At 42.5% G+C, this 12,591-nt stretch overlaps 1 protein-coding gene across 1 annotated transcript; it reads right to left on the bottom strand.

Moving 5' to 3' along the window:
- Positions 1 to 5,240: 5,240 nt before the first annotated feature.
- LOC130282253 (uncharacterized) lies at positions 5,241 to 9,942 on the bottom strand. The gene is made up of 3 exons (XM_056530295.1): positions 9,235 to 9,942; positions 6,836 to 6,894; positions 5,241 to 5,714 (listed from the first exon to the last, which is right to left on the bottom strand). The coding sequence occupies exons 1-2, from the start codon at positions 9,940 to 9,942 to the stop codon at positions 6,886 to 6,888; spliced, it is 717 nt and encodes a 238-aa protein (XP_056386270.1). The 3' UTR covers positions 5,241 to 5,714; positions 6,836 to 6,885.
- Between the last annotated feature and the right edge of the window lie 2,649 nt (positions 9,943 to 12,591).

Here is a 12,591-nt window from a genome sequence, read left to right as displayed (position 1 = left end):
TGCAGAGAACCAGCTCAGACTGTACTCATGAGTTTAGGAGGTGATACATAGAGCATAACCACTTACCACTATGCTGGTGTACAGGAGCAGGGATTCCTGTCAAAGATAGGTGGCCCAGCTCCTGTACATACTACTCAGCTAATATTCACTGGGCTGGGTGCAGATTACCTTGCCCAAAGAACTGGAGTAAGCTGTAGGTATATTTATTAGGTACAGTTCAGGATATTGCTTGGTAGATGTTTGTATCATGAATGTCTGTACAATGGCATCCAGTGAGATCCTTTTAACCAGTTAAGGACATAGAGCATGAAAGTCCACCCTTGTGTCCTGGTACTTAAGGACTATAGGAATACCTATAGGCCCTGATGCCTTACAGGGGTACTCCGGTGAAAACCTTTTTTCTTTTAAATTAACTGGTGGCAGAAAGTTAAACATATTTGTTATTAAAAAAAATCTTAATCCTTCCTATACTTATTAGCTGCTGAATACTACAGAGGAAATTATTTTCTTTTTGGAATGCTCTCTGATGACATCACGAGCACATTTCTCTCTGCTGACGTTATTATAATAATAATAACGCTTTATTTATTGTTGTCCTTAGTGGGATTTGAGCAACCATGCTGCCCTTAGCATACATCTGCTATGCACGGTTGCAAAAATGGACAGAGATGTCAGCAGAGAGCACTGTGCTCGTGATGTCATCAGTGTTCCAAAAAGAAAGGAATTTCCTCTGTAGCATTCAGCAGCTAATGAGTACTGGAAGGATTAAGATTTTTTAATAGAAGTAATTTACAAATATGTTTAACTTTCTGCCACCAGTTGAAAGAAAAAAGGTTTTCACCAGAGTACCCCTTTAAGTGGCTTTGGAGTGAGCGCAGGAGCAGTGAGTGTCAGCTGCTATCAGTAGTCAGACACTCACTGCTAATGACAGGCAGCTGCGATCCTACCGCTGATGATCATTTTACCCTTTAGGTACCATAATCAATGCTGATCACAGCATCTAAAATAAAGGTGAAACTTGTCATTAGCTCAGTGGAGCTGAACATTTTATCATAAAATGAAAGATGTCATTACAAAATACAATATGTCAGAAAAAACAAGCTTCATATGGGTCTGTAGGTGGAAAAGTAAAAGGGTTTATTAATTTTAAAAGGAGAGGAGGAAAAAAACGAGAATGCAAAAAGGAAAATGGGCCCTTAAGGGGTTAATAAGTACAGATTTCTCAAAACCAAACAATCCCTAAATAAAATAAATCACTCCAGACACAAAAAAAAAAAAAAAAAATGGTCATAAGGTACATCTTTAAAAACCCAGGAATCAAATCAGATAAAACTTATACATTAGTAATAGAACAAGGTCATAGGATAAGATTAAAATGTAATATGATATACATATAATCAAGTCCAATAAAATGACCTCAATCATGTACATACTGTAGTGGCTTATAAACACAGAGATATATATAATCACACATTTCCCTTTGGAATGACAGCACAAGCTGAGAGAGGGACTCCGCACCTAAGGACAAGAAATCTGGAGGATAAAAGGTAGGTCCCTCCTCCCCAGCCTGAGTGGTTTTCTGTCCTTGGGAAGCCTGGTGGGGCAGGAGTCCCTGTCCCAGTTGGATTCTGCAGGCTGACGGAGCGGAGCTAGACCCTGTAGTCTCAGGGTTCCGTGTCCTTAGTAGGCTCCACTATTCTGGGGAAGTCCTTCTTGTCTGGCGCTACTGACCTGGATGGCTGGAGCCCTGGTGCCGTCTTTACTGGCCACCAGCGGTTGCCCGGTATGGTCCGGAGTTAGCTTCATTTTCAGCCCTCCCCGCACGTTGCTCCGTCCCTGCAGTGAGGAGGCCGGAAGTGACATCGCGCACAGTCCAGAAAGCCTGGCATTGCAGTGAGGAACCTGGAGATGACGTCAGATGCCGGGATTAGTGCAAAGGGTGGCCTAATAGTATTTAGGTGGCCCTCTGGTCTTGCATTGTCCTCCAAAAGTAGGAGTCAGCCAGCCTTTCCCCCGGTGTGAGCAGAGTTTTCCTGGAGAAGATCCATCATGTGCTCCAAGGAGGTCCCCAAGCTGGACTCAGCTGAGGTCTCAGCAAAGACCCCGTCCACGGTACCTGCAGGAATCTCGGATACCTGAGTGAGTTTATTCTTTCTGTTTTGGGGTTCCTAATTGTAGTCTGGTTCTCTGCATTTTTAGGGACATGATATGCCTAAAAAGTCTCTTAAAAAATCTAAGTATAAGGAGTGTAATTCTTGTAAAGGGAAGATGCCTCATCACTATGAGAAGTCTATTTGCTAAGCCTGTATAGCTAATATCAGGGCAACAGAGAGATCCTCCTTCTTGTCATCCATGCAGGATATGATCAAAAGGGAGATTCCTTTTCCCCCAGACATGGCCAGTATTCTTATTTTCTTGCAGAAGGGGTTAGATAAGGGTCTTAAGTTGGCCACCCTTAAAGTTCAGGTCTCGGCCTTAGGAGCTCTGTTTGATAAAAAGATAGCAGATCACCCCTGGGTCATTAGGTTTTTTAGGGCGGTTAGAAAACTTACTATCTAGGATTTTTCCTAGGCCATCTTCTTGGGATCTTTCCTTAGTGTTAAATGTCGTTATATTTGATCCCTTTAAACCCCTAGATTCTGTCCCTCTCAAAAATCTAGTGCTTAAATCTGTTTTACTAGTGGCAATAACATCTGCCAGGAGAGTGGGGGACCTGTCGGCCCTTTCGAGTGTAGAGCCTATACAAAAATCCTAGAGTATAGGATGATCTACTATCCTGACCCTGCTTACCTACCCAAAGTAGGGTCTAAATTCCATGTCTCACAAAACCTTGTTCTGCCATCCTTCTGTTTTAATCCTTCAAATAGCAAAGAAAAGCTTTTTAATAACTTAGATGAAAGGAGATGTATTCTAGAATATCTAGAGAGAAGTCCTCTCTCTAGTCCTTTAGGAAGTCCTCGTCCTTATTTATAAACTTTTCTGGCCCGAATAAAGGAAAGAGAGATAGTAAAAGCTCTATTGTCAGGTGGATTAAACAGGCTATATCTCTAGCATATGTAGTTTCAGGGGTTCCCCCTCCTTAAGGTCTTAGACCTCATTCCACTAGATCAGTGGCCTCCTCTTGGGCCGAGAGAAGAGGAGATTCTATAGACCAGATTTGCACGGTGGCCACACTATTGGGTGGACCTGGGTAATTCTTCCTCTGCTGTTTCCTTTGGCCGGAAAGTACTTATCTCTCTTATTTCTTTCAGTTGTTGCTGTCATGGTGAAAAGGAAAGCCGGTAATTACTTACCGGTAACTGTGTATCCCAAGCCATGACAGCACTAGGGCATTACCACCCTATGCTTCGGAAGAATTATTTTAGTGTTTTCTGCACTGGTATGGGGTTCACCCTTGTTACTTTCTATCTTCTGTTCTTTATATTGTTATTTATATTATGTCTCCTAACCAAATGACAGTCCCTTCTAGTCTCGGAAATTCACTGAGGCTGGGGAGGAGGGACCTACCTTTTATCCACCAGTCCCTCTCTTAGAGGAGTCCCTCTCTTAGTTGGTGCTGTCATGGCTCAAGGAAACACAATTTACGGTGAGTAATTACAGGCTTTCTGAGGAGTCTTCCTTCTTGATCAATAGGAGCAAAGAGAAAATACAGAAGCCAGCACTCACCATTCAGGGGTCACTTTATTTCTGGATACGGTGCATTAGTAGAACATCAGCGGGCAGGGTGAAGAGGGTCGGAGTATTGGGACAGCACTGTTTCGCGCATCACCTGCGCTTCCACTAGCTGATAACCATCTTCTTCATCATTTATCAGGTCTGATGAAAGAGGGAGACACCTCACAAAAACACGTCTATTCTAAAGGAAGAATAAGTGAGCACGCTGATACCTCATACTGCCTAATAATTTACACCACAATGCCACGTGGATAGAGAAAAGTGAGAGGAGAATTCAGTTATCACATGGGAGTAAGTTGGAATAAAATGGTGCACACTGACAGTGTTAGACTGAACAGCCCAAGATGGGATGTGTATGTACAGTGCATCTCAGAATAACACGGTTATACTGTACAGTAGACTTAAACTGCATACGGTAAAATATGGTAAAACTGCTGACCTGGTAACTCCTCCTAAAGTTTTTTGTATATATATTTACTGCATTATGTCCGGACACAAGTGAATATTATGGACAAATGAGAGGACAGTCTGTATAATCTGCTATCACTTATCCTAACCAACCTGACATATACAGATACCTATCACTCTACTTTCTAAGGACCCAGAACGTTTGGATAATACCAACATTCTATGCCCTAAGAATTTTATCAGCTATAACAACTTGTAAAGAAGGATTTCATCTCCCCTTAGAGTATAAATTATTTCTCAATACAGAAAACAGGACAACTGATTCTATTGTTATACATATTGGACCCTACTATGAAGCCTTCTGAGCAGTTGTTATTAATAGGCAGTGATTATCAATATATATGTGTTTATAAGCCTCTATATACACAATTGGGGTCATTTTATTGCACTTAATTAGATTTATAATTCTATTCCGTTGTATTTTAATCCGATCCTATGTCTATGTACTATAGTAATAAATATATCTCTTTTCTCTGATAGTTTAATTTATGCCTTCGGCTTATTTACCTGAAGACAATATTTGTCATCTTCATCCTGCAACATCAGAAGACGAGCGCACGAACCTTTGTTTAATGTTCCTCCTGTATTTACGTATGGAGCTTCTTCTGCTGGAATCAACATTCATCAAACATTAAACAAAGTAACATCCTGCATTGTAATATAAAGTTATTATTATATAACATTCCCTGGCATCCTGCAAATGTTCTTAATATCTGATGCAATTCTGAATTCAGCTTCTTGGTCTTCTATTCTCTTCCATAATGTAAGACGTGTCCCAGAATGGCCCCAACAAAGTCCAAAAGTTAAGTGTTTTTATCTGCTTTAATTGTTCGGCACTATTCTACACTATTATTATGCTAAAACATTTTGGTCTTTGAGAATTAGTGTTGAATGAGCCAAATTTCAGATTTTGTTTTGCTTGAGGAACTTTAGAACTTTTACTGGTTACTGTGTGAAAACACAACAGAAAGCACAGCATTTTGGTGCCCAGAGGAAGCGGGAGAAGCAGAGAGCAGTGATAGGAAGTGAGGGTGACAAGGATATCACATGTAGATTCAAAGAAATAATAACAGAGCACTCCACTTTGCTGTGAAAATAGTGGTAAATTTATTTTTGCAATCCAAAAATATATGTGACGTTTCGGTCAAACATGACCTTCCTCAGACCTATATGAAATAGTATAACAACAGTATATATAATATACATAAATAGAATCGTCCATCTGAATAGTTGGTTTAACAACAAAAGTTATTCACAGAGATCAGAACAGAACAAAATTGGGCTAATGCTACTCAGGGATGGGTGAAAGATATTGAGGCAAATCGTTTGCATACACATCATATTGCAACAAAGCGAATTCTTAGTAATCTATAGTAGCGGGTCTACAGAAATTTGCAGGTATCAAAGTGATCAAAATTCATAACATAACATCAATATTGCGTCAATAATATACGTAAATCAAAGATGGATGGCTAATCCTAGTACAAAAAAAGGGGGGAAGAACATAACATTACATCTAGGTGATGAAGTTTGCATGACCACTGTGGATGGCTGGGTGACTCACCGGATTGCTGCGGAGGAGAGGTGGAGTTAAGGAGAAGACGGTATCCTGTGACCGTGTGGCAGGTAAGTGGAAATGGCGACAGAAGTCGCATGTGGATGAAGTAGGAAATTAAATGTGGGCTTTAAATGGAGGAGCTGTAGTGCACTTCCGGTTCGTAGTACCGGAAGTGATGTAACTAGGGTCAAATCAGATTAGCCAAATCACGTGTGGCTGGGAGCATGTTGGCTGATGAAATCTGTGGATCAGGAAGGGAGCGGCTATATGGGAGAGAAGGGCCGATTCGGTACATACCTAAAAGAAAAAAGGCGGCCGCTCCCTGTGCTCCGGACGATACTTGCGGTCACATGACCGGAAGTTCGGCATTTGGAACGCAACTATGCGTTCCACTGCGCTCAAAGGCGGAAGTGTGGGTATCAGCTGCAGGAGAAGGGGAAAAAGAGCCTGTGAGAGTGGCCAATGAAGTCAAAATGAATATGTAATAAATGGGGGATGATGGAAATAGGCTAATGTGTCAGTGAGAGTGTGTGGAACAAGAAAAAGGGAATAAACTGGAGAGATGAGAAAAATAGAGGTGGAAAAAAGAGGAAAAAAAGGGGGGGGGGGGAGGGGGGAAAAAAGAGAGAATATGAATGAAAATGGAATAGTGATGGAGGGATGATATAATGGAAGGAAGGGAAGAAAAAGGGAAAGATAAGGATGTTACACAGGTTAATCAATATATAGAGAAACGGGATGGAGTATGAAATGAAGTAGCTGAGATAGATAGAAAATAAGGAAAAAAGCATGAAAGAACAGAGACAAGGAGGAGAAAATGTGAGTGTTCGGAAAGGGTGGAAAGGTAATATGTCTGTAATATGATCATAGGTACAATTCTGAGATAATCGAAGATGCTGGTAGGAAGAGAAAGGGAAAGAAAAAAAAGGAAGTAGATAAAAATCGAGGAGCAGAGAATAAATGGAAGATAAGCGTGATAAAGATTGATAAAGTATCTGAGAAATCAAGTGAAAGGGGCAGATCAAAGCAACGAATATGAACAGAGTACGGAGAAACTAGGAGTAATGTGAATGATAGAGAAATGAATGTAGAGAGCACAAAAAAATAAGAAAACTCAATGTTAAAAAAGGATACAGTGCACCGTGTATGAGAACCACCGCAGCATTGATCCGGATCCATCATCCTTAGCGGGCCTATGGAGATAGAGAGAAAAACATGTTACATGGTGAAGTGATCATAGCAAAACAATCATAATTGGGTAATATCGTATTATCTATTGAGTCCTCTGGGTTCCAAGGACTGTAGTTTGTGGATCCAATAAGCTTCACGTGTCTTGAGTTGTTTGATGCGGTCGCCTCCACGTCTACTCCTTGGGACATGTTCCAGAATCTGGAACCGTAATTGTGATGGGGAATGATTGTGTGTGTGGAAGTGGTATGGAACCGGAAGTAATAGGTTCTGACGCCTGATTGTGCTATTGTGTTGAGCTATTCTGTCTTTTACACGCTGTGTGGTTTCTCCTACATATACTAATCCACAGGGGCATTTAAGTAAATACACAACAAAATTGGAATCACAGGTGTAGTAACCCTTGATGGGGAGGGATTGGCCTGACAGGGGGTGGTGTATAAATTCGCCCCTGATAACACTGTTGCAGTGAATGCAGTGTAGGCATGGAAATGTCCCTTTTCTCTGGGTCTTTAGGGTTGTCTGCCTGTAATTGGTACGGGTGGTACCAATGTCAGCCCTCACAAGCTTATCCCTAAGGTTAACCGGACGTCTAAAGCAAGGGAGAAATGGATTCTGAAATTCATCCACTGTGGGATAAGCTTGTTGCAGTAGTGGCCAGTGCTTTCTAATAATGCCGTGGATCCTGTAAGAGAATGGGTGAAAAGTGTGGACAAATGGGACCCTAGTATTGGTGGTGTTGGATCTGGAACTTCTGGGGGGCCTAGGTGTCCGGGCTTTGGTAAGGACATGGTTGGGGTAACCGCGTTCTCGGAATTTGGCTGACATGTCATCCAATCGTCTCTCTTTGATTATAGGGTCGCTGACGATGCGGTTGATACGATGGAACTGAGAGATGGGTAGTGAATTAATGGTAGCTCTGGGGTGATAACTGGAGTGTAACAAAAGGTTGTTCCTGTCTGTCGGTTTGGTGTATAAGTCTGTTGATAAATGACCATCGCTGTGGACCTGTACAGTTGTATCGAGGAAGTTGACTGATTTGGTACTATGGTGTATGGTGAACTGTAACTCTGGCCAGATACTGTTAAGGTCATTGTGGAATTGTAAGAGAGAATCCAATGTGCCGCTCCATATGCAAAATATGTCATCAATATAGCGTTTCCACACTTTCGCGTGTGATAGGAACAGAGGATTCGTATAGATGAAACGAGATTCGAAGTCAGACATATAGGCATTTGCATATGGAGGCGCCACATTGGATCCCATCGCGGTACCCTGTACCTGAAGAAAAAACGTGTCCTGAAAGAGAAAGTAATTGTTGTGTAACACCAATTCCAACAGATCAATGCAGAGGTCAATGGTGGATGTGTCAAAGTTGGATGTAATTAGAAGGTTCTTAACTGCGTGTAATCCCTTGGAATGTTGTATTGAGGTATATAGACTGTTGACGTCAAAGGTAACTAGAATTGTACCTGGAGTAACATGATGGGTTTCGTGAATGAGTTGTAGAAAGGAAGAGGTGTCAAGTAGAAATGAAGGTGTGGGAGAGATCAATGGAGTTAGCATTTTTTCAAGGAGAATGGAAAGGGGTGATAATATGGAGTCTGTGGAAGCTACTATGGGTCTTCCCGGTGGTTTATGAAGGTTTTTGTGAATCTTAGGGAGGGTATATAGTACAGGGGTGATGGGGAATTGTTTTAACAAAAAGGTATGTGTTTTATCGTCAATGACACCACTCTGAAGATAACGGTCAACAGTAGTCCGGATTTTGGAGGTGATAGAAATAAGGGGGTCAGAGTCTAAACGTCTGTATACTTGATGGTCCGCTAATTGTGAATGTATTTCTGTCAAGTAATCACTCTTGTTCTGTATGACTATGGCACCCCCTTTATCTGCCGGTTTGATGATAATACTGTCATCTGATTGTAAACTATGTAAAGCGGCTAATTCATCAGGGCTGAAATTCTGATGGTAGTGGAGCAAGCCTCTCTCAATGTCACTCCTAACTTTGACAACATCTTTTTTGACCAAATCTATGAAGGTTTCGAGAGTAGGGGAACCCCTAGGAGGTTGGAATCTGCTGGGGGTTCTTATCCCTAGTGTGCTAATGCTGACTGGAGCGGGTGTGGAGGTAGGACCGGTATTAATTGGTATATTACTAAAATGTGCCTTAAGTCTAATGTTTCTAAAGAAACACTGGAGATCTAAGTCCAGTTGAAAAGAGTTGAATTGGTATGCGGGGCAAAAAGATAAACCTTTTTGTAGCACTTGGATCTGTGATGGATCCAAGGATTTGGAGGAGATGTTCACTACCAATGGTGTCTGGTCAATGAATGTCGGCATACCTGGGATCTGGTCACTGCGGTATCTGTGCCGGCGGCCTCCCCTCCTCGTCTTCTTGGGCGACGTCTGGCTAAAAAACGGCCCCGGGACTGTGAGAAGTTGTTGCCTTCGGAACTGGAGGAAAAAGTGTCCTGGGAGATTCCTCGCCGTGAATGGTATCCCCTTGGGGGAGGAAAGAATTCTTGCCATCGATACACTCGATTCTGGAGGTAGTCTTCAGTATCACGGACAAATTTGTCTCGCTTCTTCCGTTCAGACTCTTTCTTATGTGATTCAAGGGTGGTGGAAACCTTTTCTTTGAGTTTACTGAGGTCCTCTGGACTCAAACTGGAGTTTAGCTGCGTTTCTATGGTGGCTATTTTCTCTTGGATCAAGGTGATCTCTTTCTGTAAGAAATCGACCGTCAGGGTCATCAAGTCACTGGAACACTTATTAAGGATCTGTTCAAAGAGTTCACAGAATTCTTTTTTCTCGCTGAATACTGTCGGCCTTAGTCGGACTCTTAATCCTCGTGGAATCCATTGTACTTTGAGATACTCTGTTAGAGTTGCGCAATGTAATTCAAGATTCACAAGGTGCTTGGACTCACGTTCAAATTCCCTGGATCTGAAATCGTGTGCTGGTATTTGTAGGAATTCGCTGGAGAAGTTTGTTCTGGCGATGATACTCTGTGTGTCTTCAGCGTTGTAATGGAATGTATTACTGGACATAATTCAGAGGTGCCCGTGTAGGGTATCGCATATGTTGATAGAAGATACGGCACTCTCTGTCTAAGCGTGGGTGCAAATTTCTGTAGACCCGCTACTATAGATTACTAAGAATTCGCTTTGTTGCAATATGATGTGTATGCAAACGATTTGCCTCAATATCTTTCACCCATCCCTGAGTAGCATTAGCCCAATTTTGTTCTGTTCTGATCTCTGTGAATAACTTTTGTTGTTAAACCAACTATTCAGATGGACGATTCTATTTATGTATATTATATATACTGTTGTTATACTATTTCATATAGGTCTGAGGAAGGTCATGTTTGACCGAAACGTCACATATATTTTTGGATTGCAAAAATAAATTTACCACTATTTTCACCGCAAAGTGGAGTGCTATGTTATTATTTCTTTGAATCTACATGGGTTGGGACCCTAACAGTGCACCCACGCTTAGACAGAGAGTGCCGTATCTTCTATCAACATAAGGATATCACATGATAACCCAGGTTACCAAATTATTTAGTGGTTTAGGTGTCAGTCAGCCCAAAGGCCAATAAGAGGCAGCAAGGGGGGGGGGGAGTTTTACACAGGTGAAAGCTAACAAGTTAGTCTGAGCAGCAGACAGCGGGAGAGTTAGGACAGTGTGTGTGAACAGGAGCCACAATCCCTAAGCCAGATAAAAACTATACAAGGACCCACAGCAAAGAATTGATAATTCCCAGCCTCTGTGTGTGGGCTGATCAGAAGAGGATGTCCTGTCCATTCCTACACAAGCCTCATTGTGTACCACAAAGCCCATCAATCATTTTTAACGGCTCATACAAAAGAAACAACAGAACAAGCACTGAACTGAGCAAAGCTGTGGCAGACCTGTATGACAGCAATACATGGAGAGCGCCATAAACGCATCATTGCACCTTTACTCACATCTACAGGGATTAATCACGAAAACGGTATACCTACAGGTTGTAACATAGCAGCGGGCTAAATACCGGGTGCAATTCAAATGCGTCAGACTGATAAATACATTGTACGTTTATTTTCCTGGTTCAATGAAACACGTATTATATCTCCCTAGTTGTTAAATAATGGCGGTGTTTTCTCCTTACAGAGAGAACAAAGTGTAGAGAATTTTTAATCATTTAGCCTTCCATTAAGCACTCTGGGAAAAGGAATATGCAAAGCAGATCATTAACATGCCACCGGTCCTATTGAATTTCTCTTAGAATCAGACTTTTTACTTACTACAGAGTTTGACTATCTGACCGGGATTTTGCGAAGCTAGACCTTTCCAAAAATAAAGATTTAACCCAATCTGCAGACAGCCTATTTCAGGGATTTTGCCCCTCATCAGTACAGAGTAGGGTTGATCTAGCTTGGCATTGTGAGGGGGTGTGTGTTCTTCTTGTAGAGAACATGAAGTGTGGAGAATTTTAAATCATTTGGCCATATCAATCAGCTGCTTTGCATAATACTCTTCCCAGAGTTATTAGTGGATGAGTAAATGGCTTAAAATTCTCCACACTTTGTGAATATTATTGGTTTCTTCAAACACATATTATATCTTCCTAGTTGTGTGATAGCAGTGGAGTAAAAATCGCCTGCAAGTGACACTCATTTGCTCTGTGAAGAGATTGTTCTTGAATATTATTGGGTTTATAAAACAAAATCTTTAATAATTCCCAAAAATGGGACTGGTAAAAGAATTGTTCCACCTTGATGCTCTGTTTCCTCATCTCTGTCTTTGCTTCTCCCTCTACTGCTACGCAGCTGGATAGCACGAGCAACGAGGAAGAGTTGTGTCACAGATAGCCTTTGGAGTGTGTTCCTGAGGTGGTGGAGGGGGATTCAGGGGCTGAGCATAGCACTAGTGGGACTGGTGGTAGGCATGGTGGGATTACTTTTAGGCATCATGGTGGATGTGCTGAGGGGGAACAAGGAGGCCACGATCACACATCAGAAGTTCTTACTGAGAGGAGTGGTGGAGATGATGAAGAGGAGTTTAGAGAGGAGGATGTCTGCAGGCCTATTGGTCTGAGCAGCTCAGAAGCAGGTGACAGTGACACTGGTGCTGGAGCTAAGAACTTGAGAAAACGTTCTAGGACAGGGGCAAAATCAGGTGGTGATGTACAGGGGCACAGTCTGGTGGTGATGTACAGGGGCACAGTCAGGTGGTGATGTACAGGGGCAAAGTCGGGTGGTGATGTACAGAGGCACAGTCAGGTGGTGATGTACAGGGGCACAGTCAGGTGGTGATGTACAGGGGCACAGTCAGGTGGTGATGTACAGGGGCACAGTAGGGTGATGATGTACAGGGGCACAGTCAGTTGGTGATGTACAGGGGCACAGTCGGGTGGTGATGTACAGGGGCACAGTCGGGTAGTGATGTACAGGGGCACAGTCGGGCGGTGATGTACAGGGGCACAGTCAGGTGGTGATGTACAGGGGCACAGTCGGGTGGTGATGTACAGGGGCACAGTCGGGTGATGATGTACAGGGGCACAGTCAGTTGGTGATGTACAGGGGCACAGTCAGGTGGTGATGTACAGGGGCACAGTCAGGTGGTGATGTACAGGGGTACAGTCGGGTTGTGATGTACAGGGGCACAGTCAGGTGGTGATGTACAGGAGCACAGTCGGGTGGTGATGT

Source organism: Hyla sarda, chromosome 7 (assembly GCF_029499605.1).
Source record: "Hyla sarda isolate aHylSar1 chromosome 7, aHylSar1.hap1, whole genome shotgun sequence".
Taxonomy (NCBI): Eukaryota; Metazoa; Chordata; class Amphibia; order Anura; family Hylidae; genus Hyla; species Hyla sarda.
Note: the sequence above shows the minus strand (reverse complement) of the source record. Positions and strands in the feature narration are given on the sequence as shown.

Coding starts and splice junctions, on each gene's coding strand:
- LOC130282253 (XM_056530295.1), bottom strand. CDS start 9,942: ATGTCCAGTAATACATTCCATTACAACGCTGAAGACACACAGAGTATC.